Source organism: Pseudophryne corroboree, chromosome 1 (genome assembly GCF_028390025.1).
Source record: "Pseudophryne corroboree isolate aPseCor3 chromosome 1, aPseCor3.hap2, whole genome shotgun sequence".
NCBI classification, from domain to species: domain Eukaryota; kingdom Metazoa; phylum Chordata; class Amphibia; order Anura; family Myobatrachidae; genus Pseudophryne; species Pseudophryne corroboree.
In genome coordinates, this window is record NC_086444.1 from 136450594 (window position 1) to 136477025 (window position 26432).

General features: G+C 49.2%; 1 protein-coding gene across 2 annotated transcripts in view; it reads right to left on the reverse strand.

Annotated features, from left to right (window-relative positions):
* Window positions 1–26432, reverse strand: part of SREK1IP1 (SREK1 interacting protein 1) — a 278208-nt gene that overhangs the window by 195203 nt on the left and 56573 nt on the right. For both annotated transcript variants that reach the window (XM_063963145.1, XM_063963148.1), the window contains exon 2: window positions 22151–22198. In XM_063963145.1, coding sequence (XP_063819215.1) covers window positions 22151–22198 — 48 coding nt within the window. The remainder of the gene's footprint in view (window positions 1–22150; window positions 22199–26432) is intronic.

Consider the following 26432-nt stretch of genomic DNA (forward strand, 5'->3'; position numbering starts at 1 on the left):
AGGCAAGACGCCATCATGTCTATTTGAGGCAGTCCCCAATGACTTGTCACTTCTGCAAAGACCTCTTGATGAAGACCCCACTTTCTGGATGGAGATCGTGTCTGCTGAGGAAGTCTGCTTCCCAGTTGTCCACTCCTGGAATGAAGACCGCTGACAGAGCGCTTGCATGTTTTTCCGCCCAGTGAAGAATCTTGGTGGCCTTCGCCATCGCCGCTCTGCTCTTCGTTCCGCCCTGGCGGTTTACGTGCGCCACGGCTGTGATGTTGTCCAACTGAATCAGGACGGGCAGGTTGCGAAGAAGATGTGCTGCCCGCCGCAGGCCGTTGTAGATGGCCCTTAACTCCAGCACGTTTATGTGCAGACAAGCTTCCTGGCTTGACCATTTTCCCTGGAAATTTTGTCCCTGTGTGACTGCTCCCCAACCTGGGAAACTCGCGTCCGTGGTCACCAAAATCCAATCTTGGATTCCGAACCTGCGACCCTCTAGAAGGTGAGAACTTTGGAGCCACCACAGGAGAGAAACCCTGGACCTGGGGGACAGGCTTATCTTCCGGTGCATCTGCAGATGGGACCCGGACCACTTGTCCAGCAAGTTCTTGCATGGAACCTGCCAAACGGAATGGCCTCGTAGGCCGCCACCATTTTTCCCAGCACTCGAGTGCAGTGATGAATCGACACTCTTGGCGGTTTCAGAAGTTCCTTGACCATGTTCTGGATTTCCTGAGCTTTTTCCAACGGGAGAAAGATCCTCTGCAGGTCGGTGTCCAGAATCATGCCCAAAAACGATAGCCGAGTTGTCGGAACCAACTGCGACTTTTGTAAATTTAGGAGCCAGCCATGCTGTTGCAGCTCCTGTAGGGAGAGCGCACCGCTTTTAAGTAACTGCTCCTGTGATCTCGCCTTTAATCAGGAGATCGTCCAAGTATGGGATAATTGTGACCACTTGCTTGCGCAGGAGCACCATCATTTCTGCCATTACCTTGGTGAAAATCCTCGGGGCCGTGGAAAGACCAAACGGCAACGTCTGAAATTGGTAGTGACAATCCTGAACAGCGAACCTCAGGTACGCCTGATGAGGAGGATATATGGGGACATGTAGGTACGCATCCTTTATGTCGACTGACACCATAAAATCCCCCCGTTCCAGACTGGAGATCACTGCTCGTAGAGATTCCATCTTGAATTTGAATTTTTTTAAATAAAGGTTGAGGGATTTTAAAGGTTAGAATTGGCCTGACCGAGCCATCCGGCTTCGGGACTACAAACAGGGTTGAATAAAACCCGTCTCCCCGTTGTGACGGGGGTACCGTGACAATGACTTGCTGTTGACACAGCTTTTGTGTTGCAGCACAGAGAAACTGGTAAGGCCGATTTGAAAAATCAGTGCGGAGGCACGTCTTGGAATTCCAGCTTGTAACTTGGCATCATTATAGTCAACACTGGAGTCGGAATCCGTGTCGGTATCTGTGTCTGCTACCTGGGTAAATGGACGTTTCTGAGACCCTGAGACTGATAAAACATCACCCATGGATTGTCTCCATGCTTGGTTCTGAGACTCAGAATTGTCTAACCTCTTATGCAATAAAGCCACACTTGCATTTAAAACTTTCCACATATCTACCCAGTCACTCCCACATTCTGTTCAGCTCCCTCACCAGCCTCCTCCTGGGAAAAGCATTCAATTTCAGACATGTCGACACACACGTACGAACACCCCCAAACACACTGGGCTATAGGGGACAGACCCACAGTAAGGTCCTTCAAAGAAACAGAAAGGGAGTTTGCCAGCTCACACCCAGCGCCCCACCGGTCTGAAGGAATTAAGCAATGCCCCAGACCTGTAAGTGCTTTTTATATATAGTAATCAACACCAAATTGCCGTGCCCCCCCCCCCTCGTTTTGTGCACCTTGTTACTTGTGGTAGCAGTGAAGGGCCAGGAGCAGCGTCTCTGCAGCTGTGCTGTGGAGAAAATGGCGCTGGTGCGAGCTGAGGAAGCCCCGCCCCCTATATGGCGCGCTTCGGGCCCACTTTTTTTATACTGGCGGGGGTCCCTATACATTGCCTAGGCAATGTATATACATATAGCCAGGTTAAATATGAGGTATTATTGCTGCCCAGGGCGCCCCCCCTGTGCCCTGCACCCATGTAGTGTGTGTAAGGGAGCAATGGCGCGCAGCGCGACCGCTGCGCGGTACCTCCGAAAGATCTGAAGTCTTCTGCCGCCTTTGAAGTCTTCTTTGCTTCTTTACTCACCCGGCTTCTCTCTTCAGGCTCTGTGAGGGGGACGGCAGCACGGCTCCGGGAACGAACAGCTAGGCTCACCAAGTGATCAGACCCTCTGGAGCTAATGGTGTCCAGTAGCCTAAGAAGCAGAGCCTTTGAACTCACAGAAGTAGGTCTGCTTCTCTCCCCTCAGTCCCACGAAGCAGGGAGCCTGTTGCCAGCAGTACTCCCTGAAAATAATAAACCTAACAAAAGTCTTTTCTAGAGAAACTCTGTAGAGCTCCCCTAGTGTGCAACCAGTCTCCTCTGGGCACATAATCTAACTGAAGTCTGGAGGAGGGGCATAGAGGGAGGAGCCAGTTCACGCCCAGTTAAAGTCTTAAAGTGCCCACGTCTCCTGCGGATCCAGTCTATACCCCTTGGTACTTTGGGAGTCCCCAGCATCCTCTAGGACGTATGAGAAAATAAAAGTTTAAAAGAAAATCGAAGAAAAACTCTCTGGAGCTGCAGAGATATGCATCCTCTCCTGAGGGCACTTTTCACTAAACTGCCTGTGGGAGGGGGCATAGAGGGGAGGAGCCAGCACACCCAATGAAGAAAATAAGATTTTAAACCTACCGGTAAATCTATTTCTCCTAGGCCGTAGAGGATGCTGGGGACTCCGTAAGGACCATGTGGGTATAGACGGGCTCCGCAGGAGATAGGGCACCTAAAAAGAACTTTGACTATGGGTGTGCACTGGCTCCTCCCTCTATGCCCCTCCTCCAGACCTCAGTTAGAGAACTGTGCCCAGAGGAGATGGACAATACAAGGCAGGATTTAGAAATCCAAGGGCAAGATTCATACCAGCCCACACCAATCATACCATGTAACCTGGATCATACATAACCAGTTAACCGTATGAACAACAACAGTAACGGTCCAAGACCGATTTCAACTGTAACATAACCCTTATGTAAGCAACAACTATATACAAGTCTTGCAGAGTTTCCGCACTGGGACGGGCGCCCAGCATCCTCTACGGACTAGGAGAAATAGATTTACCGGTAGGTTTAAAATCTTATTTTCTCTTACGTCCTAGAGGATGCTGGGGACTCCGTAAGGACCATGGGGTTTATACCAAAGCATCAAAATCGGGCGGGAGAGTGCGTATGACTCTGCAGCACCGACTGAGCAAACGCTAGGTCCTCATCAGCCAGGGTATCAAACTTGTAGAATTTAGCAAAAGTGTTTGACCCCGACCAAGTCGCCGCTCGGCAAAGTTGTAATGCCGAGACGCCTCGGGCAGCCGCCCAAGAAGAGCCCACCTTCCTAGTGGAATGGGCCTTAACCGAATTTGGTACTACGTCCAGGGATCTGGAATCCTCCAGGTCACTTGTAGCCACAGGCACCACAATAGGTTGATTCACATGGAATGAAGAAACCACCCTAGGCAAAAATTGCGGACGTGTCCTCAATTCAGCTTGATCCACATGAAAAATCAAGTAGGGGCTTTTGTGTGACAAAGCCGCCAATTCTGATACTCGCCTTGCTGATGCCAAGGCCAACAACATGACCACCTTCCAAGTAAGAAATTTCAACTCAACCTTGTTAAGCGGTTCAAACCAGTGTGATTTTAGGAACTGCAACACCACGTTGAGGTCCCACGGTGCCACTGGAGGCACAAAAGGAGGCTGGATGTGTAGCACTCCCTTTACAAACGTCTGGACTTCTGGAAGAGAAGCCAATTCCTTCTGAAAGAAAATCGAGGGGGCCGAAATCTGAACCTTATCAGAGCCTAATTTCAGGCCCATATCCACTCCTGTCTGTAGGAAGTGGAGAAAACGACCCAGATGAATATCTTCCGTAGGTGCATTCTTGGTCTCACACCAAGACACATACTTTCACCAGATACGGTGATAATGCTTAACCGTCTCCTCCTTCCTAGCCTTTATTAAAGTAGGGATGACCTCTTCCGGAATCACCTTTTTCGCTAGTATTCGGCGTTCAACCGCCATGCCGTCAAACGTAACCGCGGTAAGTCCTGAAATACACAGGGCCCCTGTTGCAACAGGTCTTCCCTCAGAGGAAGAGGCCAGGGATCTCCTGTGAGCATCTCTTGTAGATCTGGGACAACGAGTGTCGTCTGTACTCTTCTTTGCCTTATGATCCTCAACACTTTTGTGATGAGAGGAAGAGGAGGAAACACGTAGACCGATTTGAACACCCACGGTGTTATCAGAGCTTCTACTGCCACTGCCTGAGGGTCCCGAGACCTGGCACAATACCTCCGAAGCTTTTTGTTGAGGCGTGATGCCATCATGTCTATTTGAGGAGTTCCCCAAAGACGTGTTATGTCCGCAAAGACTTCTTGATGAAGTCCCCACTCTCCTGGATGGAGATCGTGTCTGCTGAGGAAGTCTGCTTCCCAGTTGTCCACTCCCGGAATGAAGACAGCCGACAGAGCGCTTACATGATTTTACGCCTAGCGAAGAATCCTGGTGGTTTCCGCCATTGCGGCTCTGCTTCTTGTCCCGCCTTGGCGGTTCACATGAGCCACTGCTGTGACATTGTCTGATTGAATCAGAACCGTTAGGTTTCGAAGAAGACTCTCCGCTTGTCGAAGGCCGTTGTAAATGGCCCTGAGTTCCAACACATTGATGTGTAGACAGGACTCCTGGTCTGACCAAAGTCCCTGAAAGTTTTTTCCCTGTATGACCGCTCCCCATCCTCGGAGGCTCGCGTCCGTGGTAACCAGGATCCAGTCCTGAATCCCGAACTGGCGACCCTCCAGCAGGTGAGCACTTTGCAACCACCACAGGAGAGACACTCTGGCCCCTGGGGACAGAGTTATTTTCAAATGCAAGTGCAGATGGGACCCGGACCACTTGTCCAGAAGGTCCCATTGAAAAGTCCTTGCATGGAACCTTCCATTTTGAATTTGAATCTTTTTATGTACAGGTTTAGGGATTTCAGATTCAAAATAGGTCTGACCGAACCATCCGGTTTCAGGACCACAAATAGGGTTGAGTAGTAACCTCTTCCCTGCTGGTGCAGGGGAACCTTGATTATCACTTGCTGTATACACAGTGTTTGAATTGCAGCTAACACTACATCCCTATCCGATGTGGAAGCTGGTAGGGCCGATTTGAAGACGTGCCCCCACCGGTGCGGACTCCCTCAGGGTAGCCCCAGCGTCATGCTGTGAGTTTTGTAGCAGCCGGGGAGGACTTTTGTTCCTGGGCACCTGCCGAAGCAGGTGCTCTTTTGCCTCTGCCCTTACCTCTGACGAAAAAAAGAGGATCCCCGACCTCTTTTGGACTTGTGCGACCGAAAGGACTGCATCTGATAGGGTGTTACTTTCTTTTGCTGTTGGGGAATATATGGTAAAAAAATAAGAATTTACTTACCGATAATTCTATTTCTCGGAGTCCGTAGTGGATGCTGGGGTTCCTGAAAGGACCATGGGGAATAGCGGCTCCGCAGGAGACAGGGCACAAAAAAGTAAAGCTTTACTAGGTCAGGTGGTGTGCACTGGCTCCTCCCCCTATGACCCTCCTCCAGACTCCAGTTAGGTACTGTGCCCGGACGAGCATACACAATAAGGGAGGCATTTTGAATCCCGGGTAAGACTCATACCAGCCACACCAATCACACCGTACAACTTGTGATCTAAACCCAGTTAACAGTATGACAACAGAAAGGGCCTCTTAAAGATGGCTCCTTAACAATAACCCGAATTAGTTAACAATAACTATGTACAAGTATTGCAGATAATCCGCACTTGGGATGGGCGCCCAGCATCCACTACGGACTCCGAGAAATAGAATTATCGGTAAGTAAATTCTTATTTTCTCTATCGTCCTAAGTGGATGCTGGGGTTCCTGAAAGGACCATGGGGATTATACCAAAGCTCCCAAACGGGCGGGAGAGTGCGGATGACTCTGCAGCACCGAATGAGAGAACTCCAGGTCCTCCTTTGCCAGGGTATCAAATTTGTAAAATTTTACAAACGTGTTCTCCCCCGACCACGTAGCTGCTCGGCAGAGTTGTAATGCCGAGACCCCTCGGGCAGCCGCCCAAGATGAGCCCACCTTCCTTGTGGAGTGGGCTTTTACAGTTTTAGGCTGTGGCAGGCCTGCCACAGAATGTGCAAGTTGAATTGTGTTACAAATCCAACGAGCAATCGACTGCTTAGAAGCAGGTGCGCCCAACTTGTTGGGTGCATACAATATAAACAGCGAGTCAGATTTTCTGACTCCAGCCGTCCTTGCAATGTATATTTTTAAGGCTCTGACAACGTCCAACAACTTGGAGTCCTCCAAGTCGCTAGTGGCCGCAGGCACCACAATAGGTTGGTTCAGATGAAATGCTGATACCACTTTAGGGAGAAAATGCGGACGAGTCCGCAGTTCTGCCCTATCCGAATGGAAGATTAGATAAGGACTTTTATAAGATAAAGCCGCCAATTCAGATACTCTCCTGGCAGAGGCCAGGGCTAGTAACATAGTCACTTTCAATGTGAGATATTTCAAATCCACCTTTTTCAATGGTTCAAACCAATGGGATTTGAGGAAATCTAAAACTACATTTAGATCCCACGGTGCCACCGGAGGCACCACAGGAGGCTGTATATGCAGTACTCCCTTGACAAAAGTCTGGACCTCAGGGACAGAGGCCAATTCTTTTTGGAAGAATATTGACAGGGCCGAAATTTGAACCTTAATGGATCCCAATTTGAGACCCATAGATAATCCTGATTGCAGGAAATGTAGGAAACGACCCAGTTGGAATTCCTCCGTCGGAACCCTCCGATCCTCGCACCACGCTACATATTTTCGCCAAATGCGGTGATAATGTTTCACGGTGACTTCCTTCCGTGCCTTAATCAAGGTAGGAATGACTTCTTCTGGAATGCCTTTCCCTTTTAGGATCTGGCGTTCAACCGCCATGCCGTCAAACGCAGCCGCGGTAAGTCTTGAAAAAGACAGGGACCCTGCTGTAGCAGGTCCCTTCTCAGAGGTAGAGGCCACGGTTCGTCCGTGAGCATCTCTTGAAGTTCCGGATACCAAGTCCTTCTCGGCCAATCCGGAACCACTAGTATTGTTCTTACTCTTCTTTGCCGTATGATCTTCAATACCTTTGGTATGAGCGGCAGAGGAGGAAACACATACACTGACTGGTACACCCAAGGAGTTACCAGTGCGTCCACAGCTATTGCCTGTGGATCTCTTGACCTGGCGCAATATTTGTCCAGTTTCTTGTTGAGGCGATACGCCATCATGTCTACAATTGGTCTTTCCCAACGGTCTATTAACATGTTGAAGACTTCTGGATGTAGACCCCACTCTCCCGGATGAAGATCGTGTCTGCTGAGGAAGTCTGCTTCCCAGTTGTCCACGCCCAGGATGAACACTGCTGACAGTGCTATCACGTGATTCTCCGCCCAGCGAAGAATCTTGGCAGCTTCTGCCATTGCACTCCTGCTTCTTGTGCCGCCCTGCCTGTTTACATGGGCGACCGCCGTGATGTTGTCCGACTGAATCAACACCGGCTTTCCTTGCAGGAGAAGTTCCGCCTGGCTTAGAGCATTGTAGATTGCTCTTAGTTCCAGAATGTTTATGTGAAGAGACTTTTCCAGACTCGTCCATACTCCCTGGAAGTTTCTTCCTTGTGTGACTGCTCCCCAGCCTCTCAGGCTGGCGTCCGTGGTCACCAGGATCCAATCCTGAATGCCGAATCTGCGGCCTTCTAATAGGTGAGCCTTCTGCAACCACCACAGAAGTGACACCCTTGTCTTTGGTGACAGGGTTATTTGCAGGTGCATCTGCAGATGCGACCCTGACCATTTGTCCAACAGATCCCTTTGGAATATTCTTGCATGGAATCTGCCGAATGGAATTGCTTCGTAAGAAGCCACCATTTTTCCCAGGACTCTTGTGCATTGATGTACTGACACTTTTCCTGGTTTTAGGAGGTTCCTGACCAGATCGGATAACTCCTTGGCTTTTTCCTCTGGAAGGAAACCCTTTTTCTGAACCGTGTCCAGAATCATTCCTAGGAACAGCAGACGAGTTGTCGGGATTAAATGGGATTTTGGAATATTCAGAATCCACCCGTGTTGTCTTAGCACCTCTTGAGATAGTGCTAAAGCTGTCTCCAGCTGTTCTCTGGACCTTGCCCTTATTAGGAGATCGTCCAAGTATGGGATAACTAATACGCCTTTTCTTCGAAGAAGAATCATCATCTCGGCCATTACCTTGGTAAAGACCCGAGGCGCCGTGGACAATCCGAACGGCAGCGTCTGAAACTGATAGTGACAGTTTTGAACAATGAACCTGAGGTACCCCTGGTGTGCGGGGTAAATCGGAACGTGTAGATACGCATCCTTGATGTCCAAGGATACCATAAAGTCCCCTTCTTCCAGGTTCGCTATCACTGCTCTGAGTGACTCCATCTTGAACTTGAACTTTTTTATGTAGAGGTTCAAGGACTTCAGATTTAGAATAGGCCTTACCGAGCCATCCGGCTTCGGTACCACAAATAGAGTGGAATAATACCCCTTTCCTTGTTGTAATAGGGGTACTTTGACTATCACCTGCTGAGCGTACAGCTTGTGAATGGCTTCCAACACCCTCTCCCTTTCGGAAGAGACGGTTGGTAAGGCAGACTTCAGGAAACGATGAGGAGGATCCGTCTCTAATTCCAACCTGTACCCCTGAGATATTATCTGCAGGATCCAGGGGTCTACCTGCGAGTGAGCCCACTGCGCGCTGTAATTTTTGAGACGGCCCCCCACTGTCCCCGAGTCCGCTTGAGAGGACCCAGCGTCATGCTGAGGTTTTTGCAGGAGCCGGGGAGGGCTTCTGTTCCTGGGAAGGAGCTGCCTGTTGGTGTCTCTTCCCTCTTCCTCTGCCTCGTGGCAGGTACGACAAGCCCTTTGCTCTCTTATTTTTGTAGGAGCGAAAAGGCTGCGGTTGAAAGGTCGGTGCCTTTCTCTGTTGGGGAGTGACTTGAGGTAAAAAAGTGGATTTCCCGGCAGTAGCCGTGGCCACCAAGTCTGATAGACCAACTCCAAATAACTCCTCCCCTTTATACGGCAAAACCTCCATGTGACGTTTTGAATCCGCATCGCCTGTCCACTGTCGTGTCCATAAGGCTCTTCTGGCTGAAATGGACATAGCACTCACCCGAGATGCCAGTGTGCAGATATCCCTCTGTGCATCACGCATATAGATAAATGCATCCTTTATTTGTTCTAACGACAGTAAAACATTGTCCCTATCTAGGGTATCAATATTTTCAATCAGGGATTCTGACCAAACTACTCCAGCACTGCACATCCAGGCAGTTGCTATAGCTGGTCGTAGTATAACACCTGCATGTGTGTATATATTCTTTTGAATAACTTCCATCTTTCTATCTGATGGATCCTTAAGTGCGGCCGTCTCAGGAGAGGGTAACGCCACTTGTTTGGATAAGCGTGTGAGCGCCTTGTCCACCTTAGGGGGTGTTTCCCAGCGCGCCCTAACCTCTGGCGGGAAAGGGTATAATGCCAATAACTTTTTTGAAATTATCAACTTTTTATCAGGAGCAACCCACGCTTCATCACACACGTCATTTAATTCTTCTGATTCAGGAAAAACTGTTTGTAGTTTTTTCACACCATACATAATACCCTGTTTTACGGTATCTGTAGTATCAGCTAAATGTAACGTCTCCTTCATTGCCAAAATCATATAACGTGTGGCCCTACTGGAAAATACGTTTGAATTTCTACCGTCGTCACTGGAATCAGTGCCCGTGTCTGGGTCTGTGTCGACCGACTGAGGCAAAGGGCGTTTTACAGCCCCTGACGGTGTTTGAGGCGCCTGGACAGGCATTAATTGATTGTCCGGCCGCCTCATGTCCTCAACTGACTGTTTAAGGGAAGATAAACCATCACGTAATTCCACAAATAAAGGCATCCATTCTGGTGTCGACCCCCTGGGGGGTGACATCTGCATATTTGGCAATTGCTCCGCCTCCACACCAATATCGTCCTCATACATGTCGACACCACGTACCGACACACACCGCAAACGCACAGGGAATGCTCTAATGAAGACAGGACCCACTAGCCCTTTTGGGGAGACAGAGGGAGAGTCTGCCAGCACACACCACAAAGCGCTATATATACAAGGGATATCCTTATATTAAGTGCTCCCTTATAGCTGCTTTAATATATATATATATATATAGCCATTAATGTGCCCCCCCTCTCTGTTTTACCCTGTTTCTGTAGTGCAGTGCAGGGGAGAGACCTGGGAGCCGTTCTGACCAGCGGAGCTGTGACAGAAAATGGCGCCGTGTGCTGAGGAGATAGGCCCCGCCCCTTTTTCGGCGGGTTCTTCTCCCGCTATTTTTCCAGTCAGGCAGGGGTTAAATATCTCCATATAGCCCCTATGGGCTATATGTGAGGTATTTTTAGCCTTGTATAAGGTTTATATTTGCCTCTCAGAGCGCCCCCCCCCAGCGCTCTGCACCCTCAGTGACTGCCCAGTGAAGTGTGCTGAGAGGAAAATGGCGCACAGCTGCAGTGCTGTGCGCTACCTTATGAAGACTGAGGAGTCTTCAGCCGCCGGTTTCCGGACCTCTTCACGCTTCAGCATCTGCAAGGGGGTCGGCGGCGCGGCTCCGGGACCGGACTCCACGGCTGGGCCTGTGTTCGATCCCTCTGGAGCTAATGGTGTCCAGTAGCCAAGCAGCAAATCCACTCTGCATGCAGGTGAGTTTACTACTTTCCCCCTAAGTCCCACGTTGCAGTGATCCTGTTGCCAGCAGGACTCACTGTAAAGAAAAAAACCTAAACTAAACTTTCTCTAAGCAGCTCTTTAGGAGAGCCACCTAGATTGCACCCTTCTCGTTCGGGCACAAAATCTAACTGGAGTCTGGAGGAGGGTCATAGGGGGAGGAGCCAGTGCACACCACCTGACCTAGTAAAGCTTTACTTTTTTGTGCCCTGTCTCCTGCGGAGCCGCTATTCCCCATGGTCCTTTCAGGAACCCCAGCATCCACTTAGGACGATAGAGAAATTTGATTTACCTGCTGTAGCTGTGGAAACCAGGTCCGTCAGCCCATCCCCCAAACAATACATCACCCTTATAGGGTAGTACTTCCATATGTTTTTTGGAATCCGCATCACACGTCCATTGGCGAGTCCATAAGGATCTTCTCGCTGAGATAGACATGGCATTGGCCCTAGAAGCCAGCAATCCAATGTCCCTTTGAGCATCCCTCATAAATAAGACTGCGTCTTTAATATGGGCTAGAGTTAAGAATATAGTTTCCTTATCCATATTATCAAATTGATCTGTCAGCTCATCTGTCCAAGCTGCAATTGCGCTACACACCCATGCCGACGCAATTGTCGGTCTTAGCACAGCCCCCGTATGAGAATAAATACACTTTAAGGTAGTTTCTTGCCTGCGATCTGCAGGGTCCTTAAGGGCCGCTGTGTCAGGAGACGGTAGCGCCACTTTCTTGGACAAGCGCGTTAGGGCCTTGTCCACAGTGGGGGATGATTCCCAAATCTCCCTGTCCTGCTTAGGGAAGTGGTATGCCATATAAATTCTTTTGGGGATCTGCGGTCTCTTTTCCGGAGTCTCCCAAGCTTTTCCAAAGAAATCATTTAATTCATGAGATGTGGGAAAATTAATAATCTGTTTCTTTTTCTTAAACATGTGTACCCTTGTGTCGGGGACCGAGGGTTCATCCTCAATATGCAACACATCCCTTATTGCCACAATCATACACTGAATGGTTTGAGTCACCCTAGGGTGCAATTTTACTTCGTCATAGTCAACACTGGAATCAGAATCCGTGTCGGTAGTAGTGTCTTGTGTTAAGGGACGCTTTTGGAGACCCCGACGGGCCCTGTGAGTCTGTCCAATTCGAGGATTGACCCCCTGATGTCCCCCCTAATTCAGCCTTATCAAGCCTTTTATGTAAAGATGCCACACTTTCATTCAACATATGCCACATGTCCATCCAATCCGGAGTCGGCACAACTGACGGGGACACACCACTCATTTGCTCCACCGCCTCCTTGGAGAAGCCTTCCGCCTCAGACATGTCGACACACACGTACCGACACCCCCCCAACCAGGCCCTTAGGAGAGACAGAGAGAGAGTATGCCAGCACACACCAGCGCTTAAAAACACTGGATTATATATATATATATATATATATATATACACACATACACATATATATACACTTAATTCCCACTCGCTGCGTTCCAAAGTGCCCCCCTCCTCTTTTTCCCAGCCTGTGAAGGTTCAGCAGGGGAGAGATCAGGGAGCCAGCTTTTCCTCATGCAGTTTCTGTGGAGAAAATGGCGCTGGTTAGTGCTGAGGATCAAGCCCCGCCCACCCGACGGCAGGCTTCGATCCCAGTAAACTTATATAAAAAATGGCGGGGGATTTGTGGATTTACTGTGCCACAGCCTAATCCTGCTTATATTGCCACAAAATGAGGAATATTGCTGCCCAGAGCGCCCCCCCCCCCTGCGCCCTTCAGTGCCTGCTTGTGTGCGAGTACTGGGAGCAATGGCGCACAGCTTACCACTGCGCGCTTACCTCATGAAGATCTGATGTCTTCTTGCCTTCTCATACTCACCTGGCTTCTATCTTCGGCATCTGTGAGGAGGACGGCGGCGCAGCTCTGGGACGAACCCCAGGTGAGACCTGTGTTCCGACTCCCTCTGAAGCTAATGGTGTCCAGTAGCCTTAGAAACAGTGCCCAACTTGACAAGCCAGCTCTGCTTCTCTCTCCTCAGTCCCACGATGCAGGGAGCCTGTTGCCAACAGGACTCCCTGAAAATAAAAAACCTAACAAAATTCTTTAAAACAGAAAACTCTGGAGAGCTCTCTGCATTGTACCCTTTCTCCTCTGGGCACAAGATCTAACTGAGGTCTGGAGGAGGGGCATAGAGGGAGGAGCCAGTGCACAACCATAGTCAAAGTTCTTTTTAGGTGCCCTATCTCCTGCGGAGCCCGTCTATACCCCCCATGGTCCTTACGGAGTCACCAGCATCCTCTAGGACGTAAGAGAAATTTAAAGTGCACCGGCACCTTTGGATCCCGTCTATACCCCATCGCACTAATCTCCCCAATATCCCTTATGGATGCTAGAGAAAGTAACAATTTAGTTGTGATGCCAATAAAATGTAACAATTGACAACACTGTATTCTGCTAAAAAAAGAAACATACATGATCTGGGGTAGTATTGGGATCCCAGCAGTCAGACGGTCAGAATCCCGACAACTACTTGGTTATTATACTACCCCTAATTCCCCCCCAACACTCCCTGGTGGTGCCTAACCCTCCCTTCCCGCGGCATAACCGTAACGCTCTCCTGGAATGCACACGCAGCCTCAACCTAACCTCCATCCCAAAGAAACCCTACACAGTTAAGACTGTTCAACCCCCAATGTTAAAACTGTCAAAACTGTGTAACAATCAAGCGCACTGAACTTATCTCCTTTTGATGGGTATCAATTTAGAAATATATTTGCAGCTCCCAATGGAGTACTCTACCTTACTCCAAGCATAAACACTAAAACCATATACCATATAAAATATGTATATTACAAGGAAGCGCATATATAATTGTAATCAAAAGATCAAAATATATATTTATTTATTGTTTAATAATCCGATTTCTTGTTAATGCACAACATAAAAATAAATAAAATCTTTAAAACACACCAGGGCTGCAATATTGAAATGTCCAGAACTGTGACTATTACCGTCCAAATAACCCTATACCGCTGGAGCTCCAATATAGATTTTTCTTTAAGCACACAAAGTGCTATTTATATAACTCCCCGGTGAAGAGCTGGTTATTTTGTGACGATGTCCGTTATTACTTTGTATCCACAGACTGAAACAATAAGTTTGGTAGAAACTGCAAGTGTTCACAGTTGTGTCTGCCGCACAACAACTTGTGTCACCCTCTTCTATCCCCACCGCCAATGTTTAATGCTCACCACAGCCGTAGATTGAAACCTCCGTCAGGCTGGATCTTGTGCAGTTGAAGCCGAGGTTTTCCGGCGGGAGCGGCGGTGTCTGCAGCGTCCACAGGGGAAGGGTGTACACTTTCAAAGTTGGTTTCTGGCAATTTCTCCAAATTGTCCTCTGGCATAGAGGGATTCCGTGCCGCCTGCTGGTGTTTTAAAATTGTTCCTTAACGCGTTTCTCCGTGCTTTCAATCTCACGGTTTCATCAGAAGGTATTGAGGTGCATTCTATTGTCCGTATTTAAATGCCAGGTACCCAATCAATATAGAGCATTAATTAGCATTAATTAGCACAGGTGTGATGATCTTTTAAACCTGTGTTTTCTTTTTTCATTCTTTCACACATTAAACACTATAATAAATTATAGCATAAGGCAACAATCTATTTATGTTTATTATACAAATATATAAAACCCATTTACTTTGTACTATATAGTCTCCATACTATACTTACTTACCACTGCGCGCTTACCTCATGAAGATCTGATGTCTTCTTGCCTTCTCATACTCACCTGGCTTCTATCTTCGGCATCTGTGAGGAGGACGGCGGCGCAGCTCTGGGACGAACCCCAGGTGAGACCTCTGTTCCGACTCCCTCTGAAGCTAATGGTGTCCAGTAGCCTTAGAAACAGTGCCCAACTTGACAAGCCAGCTCTGCTTCTCTCTCCTCAGTCCCACGATGCAGGGAGCCTGTTGCCAACAGGACTCCCTGAAAATAAAAAACCTAACAAAATTCTTTAAAACAGAAAACTCTGGAGAGCTCTCTGCATTGTACCCTTTCTCCTCTGGGCACAAGATCTAACTGAGGTCTGGAGGAGGGGCATAGAGGGAGGAGCCAGTGCACAACCATAGTCAAAGTTCTTTTTAGGTGCCCTATCTCCTGCGGAGCCCGTCTATACCCCCCATGGTCCTTACGGAGTCACCAGCATCCTCTAGGACGTAAGAGAAATTTAAAGTGCACCGGCACCTTTGGATCCCGTCTATACCCCATCGCACTAATCTCCCCAATATCCCTTATGGATGCTAGAGAAAGTAACAATTTAGTTGTGATGCCAATAAAATGTAACAATTGACAACACTGTATTCTGCTAAAAAAAGAAACATACATGATCTGGGGTAGTATTGGGATCCCAGCAGTCAGACGGTCAGAATCCCGACAACTACTTGGTTATTATACTACCCCTAACTCCCCCCCAACACTCCCTGGTGGTGCCTAACCCTCCCTTCCCGCGGCATAACCGTAACGCTCTCCTGGAATGCACACGCAGCCTCAACCTAACCTCCATCCCCCCCCCTCCCCCTTACTCTATGTTGGGTTCCCAGCATTGGTATTCCGAGCATTGCCAGGATTTCAGCGTCGGAATTCCGACTGCCGGGATCCTGACCAGATCCCCATGATCTATCCTAACAGTTACTAGTCTCATTCCATGAATTAATGGGATAAAGGTGCATAAATGGCACAAAAGTTAAAAAAAAAAATCGAGCAATATATAGATCTCCAAATGCGCTTATACCACAAGTTCCACAGTGAACACTCATACATATCAATGAGACCTACTGGATTAGGATAGAAACTACTGTATGTGACTGGAACATAAACTATAAATGAATGGCTGTTGTATTTCACACTTGCTTACTCTCCAGAAAATAAGATTTTACTCACCGGTAAATCTATTTCTCGTAGTCCGTAGTGGATGCTGGGAACTCCGAAAGGACCATGGGGAATAGCGGCTCCGCAGGAGACTGGGCACAACTAAAGAAAGCTTTTAGGTCACCTGGTGTGCACTGGCTCCTCCCACTATGACCCTCCTCCAAGCCTCAGTTAGGACACTGTGCCCGGACGAGCTGACATAATAAGGAAGGATTTTGAATCCCGGGTAAGACTCCTACCAGCCACACCAATCACACCGTATAACTCGTGATACTATACCCAGTTTAACAGTATGAAAACAACTGAGCCTCTCAACAGATGGCTCAACAATAACCCTTTAGTTAACAATAACTATGTACAAGTATTGCAGACAATCCGCACTTGGGATGGGCGCCCAGCATCCACTACGGACTACGAGAAATAGATTTACCGGTGAGTAAAATCTTATTTTCTCTGACGTCCTAGTGGATGCTGGGAACTCCGAAAGGACCATGGGGATTATACCAAAGCTCCCAAACGGGCGGGAGAGTGCGGATGACTCTGCAGCACCGAATGAGAGAACTCAAGGTCCTCCTCAGCCAGGGTATCAAATTTGTAGAATTTTGCAAACGTGTTTGCCCCTGACCAAGTAGCAGCTCGGCAAAGTTGTAAAGCCGAGACCCCTCGGGCAGCCGCCCAAGATGAGCCCACCTTCCTTGTGGAATGGGCTTTTACTGATTTAGGATGCGGCAGTCCAGCCGCAGAATGCGCCAGCTGAATTGTGCTACAAATCCCGCGAGCAATAGTCTGCTTAGAAGCAGGAGCACCCAGTTTGTTGGGTGCATACAGGATAAATAGCGAGTCAGTTTTCCTGACTCTAGCCGTCCTGGAAACATAAATTTTCAAGGCCCTGACTACGTCCAGCAACTTGGAATCCTCCAAGTCCCTAGTAGCCGCAGGCACCACAATAGGTTGGTTCAAGTGAAAAGCTGATACCACCTTAGGGAGAAACTGGGGACGAGTCCTCAATTCCGCCCTATCCATATGGAAAATCAGATAAGGGCTTTTACATGACAAAGCTGCCAATTCTGACACACGCCTGGCTGAAGCCAAGGCCAATAACATGACCACTTTCCACGTGAGATATTTTAGATCCACGGTTTTAAGTGGCTCAAACTAATGTGATTTTAAGAAACTCAACACCACGTTGAGATCCCAAGTTGCCACTGGAGGCACAAACGGGGGCTGAATATGCAGCACTCCTTTCACAAACGTCTGAACTTCAGGTAGTGAAGCTAGTTCTTTCTGGAAGAAAATCGACAGAGCCGAGATCTGTACCTTAATGGAGCCTAATTTCAGGCCCATAGTCACTCCTGCTTGTAGGAAATGCAGAAATCGACCTAGTTGAAATTCCTCTGTTGGGGCCTTTTTGGCCTCACACCAAGCAACATATTTCCGCCATATGCGGTGATAATGCTTTGCAGTTACATCTTTCCTGGCTTTAATCAGCGTAGGAATTACTTCCTCCGGAATGCCCTTTTCCTTCAGGATCCGGCGTTCAACCGCCATGCCGTCAAACGCAGCCGCGGTAAGTCTTGGAACAGACAGGGCCCCTGCTGCAGCAGGTCCTGTCTGAGCGGCAGAGGCCATGGGTCCTCTGAGATCATCTCTTGAAGTTCCGGGTACCACGCTCGTCTTGGCCAATCCGGAACCACGAGTATTGTTCTTACTCCTCGTTTTCTTATTATTCTCAGTACCCTTGGTATGAGAGGCAGAGGAGGGAACACATAAACTGACTGGTACACCCACGGTGTCACTAGAGTGTCCACAGCTATCGCCTGAGGGTCCCTTGACCTGGCGCAATATCTCTCTAGTTTTTTGTTTAGGCGGGACGCCATCATGTCCACCTGTGGCCGTTCCCATCGATTTACAATCAGCGTGAAGACTTCTGGATGAAGTCCCCACTCTCCCGGGTGGAGGTCGTGCCTGCTGAGAAAGTCTGCTTCCCAGTTGTCCACTCCCGGAATGAACACTGCTGACAGTGCTAGTACGTGATTTTACGCCCATCGGAGAATCCTTGTGGCTTCTGCCATTGCCATCCTGCTTCTTGTGCCGCCCTGTCGATTTACATGTGCGACTGCCGTGATGTTGTCTGACTGGATCAGTACCGGCTGGTGTAGAAGCAGGGATTTTGCCTGACTTAGGGCATTGTAAATGGCCCTTAGTTCCAGAATATTTATGTGTAGGGAAGTCTCCTGACTCGACCATAGTCCTTGAAAGTTTCTTCCCTGTGTGACTGCCCCCCAGCCTCGAAGGCTGGCATCCGTGGTCACCAGGACCCAGTCCTGTATGCCGAATCTGCGGCCTTCTAGAAGATGAGCACTCTGCAGCCACCACAGCAGAGACACCCTGGTTCTTGGAGACAGGGTTATTAGGCGATGCATCTGAAGATGCGATCCGGACCATTGGTCCAACAGGTCCCACTGAAAGATTCTGGCATGGAACCTGCCGAAAGGAATTGCTTCGTAAGAAGCCACCATCTTTCCCAGGACCCGCGTGCAGTGATGCACCGATACCCGTTTTGGTTTCAGGAGGTCTCTGACTAGAGATGACAGCTCCTTGGCTTTCTCCTCCGGAAGAAACACTTTTTTTCTGGACTGTATCCAGAATCATACCCAGGAACAGTAGACGTGTCGTCGGAACCAGCTGTGATTTTGGAATATTCAGAATCCAACCGTGCTGGTGTAGCACCTCCTGAGATAGTGCTACTCCCACCAACAACTGCTCCTTGGACCTCGCCTTTATTAGGAGATCGTCCAAGTACGGGATAATTAAAACTCCCTTTCTTCGAAGGAGTATCATCATTTCCGCCATTACCTTGGTAAACACCCTCGGTGCCGTGGAGAGTCCAAACGGCAGCGTCTGGAATTGGTAATGGCAATCCTGTACCACAAATCTGAGGTACTCCTGGTGAGGATAGTAAATGGGGACATGCAAGTAAGCATCCTTGATGTCCAGGGATACCATGTAATCCCCCTCGTCCAGGCTTGCAATAACCGCCCTGAGCGATTCCATCTTGAACTTGAATTTTTTTATGTATGTGTTCAAGGATTTCAAATTTAAAATGGGTCTCACCGAACCGTCCGGTTTCGGTACCACCAACAGTGTGGAATAGTAACCCCGTCCTTGTTGAAGTAGGGGCACCTTGATTATCACCTGCTGGGAATACAGCTTGTGAATTGCCGCTAGCACAGCCTCCCTGTCTGAAGGAGTAATCGGCAAGGCAGATTTTAGGAACCGGTGGGGTGGAGACGCCTCGAATTCCAGTTTGTACCCTTGAGATACTATTTGCAGGATCCAGGGATCCACTTGTGAGCGAGCCCACTGATCGCTGAAATTTTTGAGGCGGCCCCCCACCGTACCTGGCTCCGCCTGTGGAGCCCCACCGTCATGCGGCGGACTTGGAAGAAGCGGGGGAGGACTTTTGCTCCTGGGAACCTGCTGTTTGTTGCAGCCTTTTTCCCCTACCTCTGCCTCTGGACAGAAAGGACCCGCCTTTTCCACGCCTGTTTTTCTGAGTCCGAAAGGACTGTACCTGATAAAACGGCGCCTTTTTAGGCTGTGAGGGAACATGGGGTAAAAATGCTGACTTCCCAGCAGTTGCTGTGGAAACTAGGTCCGAGAGACCATCCCCAAATAACTCCTCACCCTTATAAGGCAAAACTTCCATGTGCCTTTTTGAATCTGCATCCCCTGTCCACTGGCGAGTCCATAAGCCTCTCCTAGCAGAAATGGACAATGCACTTATTTTAGATGCCAGCCGGCAGATCTCCCTCTGTGCATCTCTCATGTATAAGACTGAGTCTTTTATATGCTCTATGGTTAGCAGAATAGTGTCCCTGTCTAGGGTGTCAATATTTTCTGACAGGGAATCTGACCACGCAGCGGCAGCACTGCACATCCATGCTGACGCAATAGCTGGTCTAAGTATAATGCCTGAGTGTGTATATACAGACTTCAGGATCGCCTCCTGCTTTCTATCAGCAGGTTCCTTGAGGGCGGCCGTATCCGGAGACGGTAGTGCCACCTTTTTAGACAAACGTGTAAGCGCTTTATCCACCCTAGGGGGTGTCTCCCAACGTGACCTATCCTCTGGCGGGAAAGGGAACGCCATTAGTAACTTCTTAGAGATTACCAATCTTTTATCAGGGAAAGCCCACGCTTCTTCACACACTTCATTTAATTCTTCTGATGGGGGAAAAACTACGGGTAGTTTTTTCTCCCCAAACATAATACCCTTTTTAGTGGTACCTGGGTTTATATCAGAAATTTGTAACACCTCTTTCATTGCTTCAATCATGCAACGAATGGCCTTAGTGGACATTAGACTAGACTCATCGTCGTCGACACTGGTGTCAGTATCCGTGTCGACATCCGCGTCTGCCATCTGAGGTAGCGGGCGTTTTAGAGCCCCCGGTGGCCTTTGAGACGCCTGGACAGGCACGAGCTGAGAAGCCGGCTGTCCCGCATTTGGCATGTCGTCAAATTTTTTGTGTAAGGAGTCGACACGTGCACGCAATTCCTTCCATAAGTCCATCCACTCAGGTGTCTGCCCCGCAGGGGGTGACATCCCTTCTATAGGCATCTGCTCCACCTCCACATCATTATCCTCATCAAACATGTCGACACAGCCGTACCGACACACCGCACACACACAGGGAATGCTCTAACAGAGGACAGGACCCACAAAAGCCCTTTGGGGAGACAGAGTGAGAGTATGCCAGCACACACCAGAGCGCTATATAATGCAGGGACTAACTGAATTATGTCCCCTATAGCTGCTGTTATATATACTGCGCCTAAATTTAGTGCCCCCCCTCTCTTTTTTACCCTTTTCTGTAGTGTAGACTGCAGGGGAGAGCCAGGGAGCTTCCTTCCAGCGGAGCTGTGAGGGAGAAATGGCGCCAGTGTGCTGAAGGAGATAGCTCCGCCCCTTTTTCGCAGACTTTTCTCCCGCTTTTTTATGGATTCTGGCAGGGGTAATTATCACATATATAGCCTCTGGGGCTATATATTGTGGTATTTTTGCCAGCCAAGGTGTTTTTATTGCTGCTCAGGGCGCCCCCCCCCTAGCGCCCTGCACCCTCAGTGACCGGAGTGTGAAGTGTGTATGAGGAGCAATGGCGCACAGCTGCAGTGCTGTGCGCTACCTTTGTAAAGACTGATGTCTTCTGCCGCCGATTTTCCGGACCTCTTCTTGCTTCTGGCTCTGTAAGGGGGACGGCGGCGCGGCTCCGGGACCGAACACCAAGGCCAGTTCCATGCGGTCGATCCCTCTGGAGCTAATGGTGTCCAGTAGCCTAAGAAGCCCAAGCTAGCTGCAAGCAGGTAGGTTCGCTTCTTCTCCCCTTAGTCCCTCGCTGCAGTGAGCCTGTTGCCAGCAGGTCTCACTGTAAAATAAAAAACCTAATTATATACTTTCTTTTTAGAAGCTCAGGAGAGCCCCTAGTGTGCATCCAGCTCGGCCGGGCACAAAATCTAACTGAGGCTTGGAGGAGGGTCATAGTGGGAGGAGCCAGTGCACACAAGGTGACCTAAAAGCTTTCTTTAGTTGTGCCCAGTCTCCTGCGGAGCCGCTATTCCCCATGGTCCTTTCAGAGTTCCCAGCATCCACTAGGACGTCAGAGAAAGTAGGCTATTTTCCAGAATACACCTGCTTCCCCAAGTAGAAAAAGGGGGGGGTCGTTGAAAAGATTTATAGTGAATCACGTCATTTTTGCCCCCGCTCACCCGCTTATTTATGCCATGATTTAGGCATGCAATATTTTAAAAATGTGGGTGTTTTCGACCACATGGAACACCACATCGTTTAAAAAGCGCCGTGCGTGGGCATGATATCGATGCCGATGCGCACCCACTGGTCGTTTGTCGCCTCCTCAGATCCCTTCAACATGCATAAGGATCTGAGGAGGTGGCAAGCGATGCCATGCAATACACGCCCCGCTGTCGCTCTTTGCTGCCGGCATGGGCAGCAAGTGCAAGACAGCACCCTGCCGGGTCCAGTCGCTTGTGATGTGTCCCTGGAGGAGGGCTTCGTGTGTTCTTTACGGTAGATTGGCAGGGACAATCCCTCTGTTGATTTTGAATGAGTCCTATGGATAAATTATTACAAAAACTTTTGCCTGCACTGTAGTATTAAGAGCATGTGGGAAGCAGTTCATTTGATTGGATGTAAATTAACGAGGTAATACTTACGATAGCCACACTTTTTACATCCCGCTCTGATATTATCCTTGTTTACACCTACAAATAAAACAAAAAAAAAGTTCAGTTACTTAAAATTGTACCTATAAAAAAAAATAAAACACTTATTTGAAATGTCGAGACGATCTACTTCATCGCATTATATATAACCATCTGGTTTTACAGTATTTCTATAGGGGTAATTCCAGTGAAGTCAGCATTACAGAAAAACACAAGAAGGTAAATGAGAAGTAGATAGATCAGACTGTACTAACCACAGCTGTAATTGCTCTCCCCTTTTCAAGGGTTTATAGCGAGTGGGCACTAGCAGGGTTCCTTAGAAGTGGGTCACAAAAATTCAAAGGGTGGAATTCAAATGGTATATCACGCCCAATCTCCTGTCTAAAATGATCCCCGTTATTGTGCATATCGTGCTCATAGTAATCAGGTTTAGCTGTGTAAAGGGTCGGGTGCCTTGCTACTCCAAGGGTAGCAAGCTGAAATAATGATGCCGTGTCCCCAAAGGCAGAAACAGAACAGGTGTGGAAAGGGGTAAAAAGCATTGAATCCCGCCCAAAGAGAGTCTTCATCAGAGGTAGAGGCGTATCTAGAGAGGAGGGGACCAGTGTGCAGACTCCGTGTGTGGGCTCCATCCTCTCCCGTAGCCGGCACCGCCGCTGTTAGCGCTCTGAGCACTGAGACTCTGGCACAGTGCCAGAGTCTACAGCGCATGCGCAGGACTCAGAAAAATGTCCGCCGCACCATTTTTGCACTGTGCCAGAGTCTCTAGTGCTCTCTGAGCTAGCAGCGGCGCTACCGGCTACAGGAGAGGAGGTGGCTCACACACTGTCACCGTTGGACGCTGGAAAATTAAGTATAGAAGAAATGGGTGCACACTGCACCCATTATAGATACGCCACTGATCAGAGGGGTCCATTCCGATTCAACTTCCGGTCTTCACTTCCGTATAAAAAGGGGACCTGGAGAGCTTCCCGCCATCCTTGACAAAGGGGTTCATTCAGAGTTGATCGTAGCTGTGCTAAATTTAGCACAGCTACGATCATTCACACTGACATGCGGGGGGACGCCCAGCAGAGGGCTAGTCCGCCCCGCATGTCAGTGCCGGTCCCCCCACAGAAGTGCAAAGGAATCGCACAGCGGCGATGCCTTTGCACTTCAAGAGTAGCTCCCGGCCAGCGCAGCTTTAGCGTGCTGGCCGGGAGCTAATCGCTCCCCGGCCCGCATCGGCTGCGTGTGACATTACGCAGACGCTGCGGCCCACCTCCGTACGGTCCGGCCACGCCTGCGTTGGCCGGACCGCTCCCACGAAACTGCGGCCAAACGCAGCTGTTCCGCCCCCTACCGCCCAGTGATCGGCTCTGCCTGTCAATCAGGCGGAGGCGATCACAGCCCTGCTACGGCCTTCTGGCATGCGCCGGCGCACCACGGCGCCGGCGCAGTAGGGACCCGTTCGCTCGGCTGCAACAAAAAGCAGCGAGCGAATGGGTCAGAATGACCCCCATAGTGCGTACAGATGCACAAAACGTGTTGGAGGCATATGAGACACATCGCCGCAAGAACGAGCTGTTTCCAGCATCCCACCGCTAGCCGAACTGTAACGTCATCCAGCTGCGACCCGCTACCGGTGAGCGGCCAGCCGGAGAATAAACAGCTTTCACTCCCACTGATGCACGGATAACATCTTACTTATGGCTAGAAGGTAGGGACACATACAGATGTAGCCACCTTTATCTTGACTGATTCTCCGCCAAGACGGACGTTTAGTCACGCTAAGGTGATAGCGGAGTTTAATCACAGGCTGGCGCGTTGAGGCGATTCTAGATACTCAGCATGCATTACACATCTCCACCACTGGGTGGCTAATGCTCCACTAATCCAGTACTTTCGATCTTACAGTATAGTGGCGGATTGATCTACAGCTCTGGCAATTGGTCAGTGACGACTGTAATGTTAATACTGTAGGTGTAACGGGAGGCGGTGGAAAAAGATGGTGACCTACATTGTGCTTTTAAAATACATGTACGGTACATGAGCGTCTGAGTTCCCTAAGGCATAATGGGAATGGTGGGCTAGCGGGAGGCGGTGGAAAATACCGTGCTTTACAAATGCGAGCGTCTGAGTCCCCTAAGGCATAGATCATTCACAACCGCAAAACTGTGATATAGAAACGGACTGTGCTCATATCAATTAACTCCTAAAGGAGCTGTAAACAGAAATACTAACATTATTTCTCTTACGTCTTAGAGGATGCTGGGGACTCCAAAAGGACCATGGGGTATAGACGGGATCCGCAGGAGCTTGGGCACACTATAAAGACTTAAACTGGGTGTGAACTGGCTCCTCCCTCTATGCCCCTCCTCCAGACCTCAGTTAGACTTTGTGACCAGGAGTGACTGGACACATATTAGGGTAGCTCTACAGAGTTTCTCTAGAAAGACTTTTGTTAGGTTTTTTATTTTCAGGGAGACCTGCTGGCTACAGGCTCCCTGCATCGTGGGACTGAGGGGAGAGAAGTCAGACCTACTTCTTCTTAGTTAAGGGCTCTGCTTCTTAGGCTACTGGACACCATTAGCTCCAGAGGGTTCGATCACTTGGTTCGCCTAGCTGCTTGTTCCCCCTGGGGGAGTCCCTACCGGTGGGGGTCCGTCTCAGATTCTTCAGTCAGGTCTGGGTTCGTTCGGATCTGGATCCTTGGGTCTTAGACATAGTGTCCCAAGGGTACAGACTGGAGTTTCAGGAGATGCCCCCCAACTGGTTTTTCGTGTCGGCCTTGCCAACTTCTCTTCCCGAAAGAGAGGTGGTAAGAGATGCGATACAAAAGTTGTGTCAACAGAGGGTCGTGGTGTCGGTTCCCCTGTCAGATCGGGGGAAAGTGTTCTATTCGAGCCTCTTTGTGGTGCCGAAACCGGACGGTTCGGTCAGACCGATGCTGAACCTAAAATCCCTCAATCCATACTTGAAAACTTTCAAGTTCAAGATGGAGTCTCTTCGAGTGGTGATCTCCAGCCTCGAAGGGGGAGATTTTATGGCGTCAGTCGACATAAAGGATGCTTACTTAAACATCCCGATATTCCCTCCTCATCAAGCCTTCCTGAGGTTCGCTGTACAGGATTGTCATTACCAATTTCAGGCGTTGCCGTTTTGGCTTTCCACGGCCCGAGGGTTTTCACCAAGATAATGGCAGAGATGATGGTCCTCCTGCGCAAGCAAGGGGTCACAATTATCCCGTACTTGGACGATCTCCTGATAAAGGCGAGGTCCAAGGAGCAGTTGTTAAGAAATGTGGCTCTATCCCTGTCGGTTCTGCGACATCACGGTTGGATACTAAATTTGCCCAAGTCTCAGTTGATCCCGACTACTCGGCTGCCCTTCCTGGGCATGTCCTGGACACGGAGATACAGAGAGTGTTTCTTCCAAAGGTCAAAGCTCAGGAAATCCAGACCATGGTCAGGGAGCTCCTGAGGCCGACAAGTGTGTTGATTCATCAATGCACTTGGGTACTAGGGAAGATGGTTGCGGCTTACGAAGCCATTCCGTTTGGCAGGTTTCATGCCCGGGTGTTTCAGTGGGATCTGCTAAAAAAATTAATAAGATTTACTTACCGGTAAATCTATTTCTTGTAGTCCGTAGTGGATGGTGGGGACTCCGTAAGGACCATGGGGAAAAGACGGGCTCCGCAGGAGACAGGGCACTTTAAGAAAGAATTTGGATACTGGTGTGCTCTGGCTCCTCCCTCTATGTCCCTCCTCCAGACCTCAGTTAGAGAAACTGTGCCCGGAAGAGCTGACAGTACAAGGAAAGGATTTTGGAATCCAGGGCAAGACTCATACCAGTCACACCAATCACACCGTATAACTTGTGATAAACTTACCCAGTTAACAGTATGAACAACGGAGCATCAGATCAACCCTGATGCAACCAAACATAACCCTTATTTAAGCAATAACTATATACAAGTATTGCAGAAGAGGTCCGCACTTGGGACGGGCGCCCAGCATCCACTACGGACTACGAGAAAAAGATTTACGGGTAAGTAAAATCTTATTTTCTCTAACGTCCTAGTGGATGCTGGGGACTCCGTAAGGACCATGGGGATTATACCAAAGCTCCCAAACGGGCGGGAGAGTGCGGATGACTCTGCAGCACCAAATGAGCAAACACAAGGTCCTCCTCAGCCAGGGTATCAAACTTGTAAAACTTTGCAAAAGTGTTCGAACCTGACCAAGTAGCCGCTCGGCAAAGCTGTAATGCCGAGACCCCTCGGGCAGCCGCC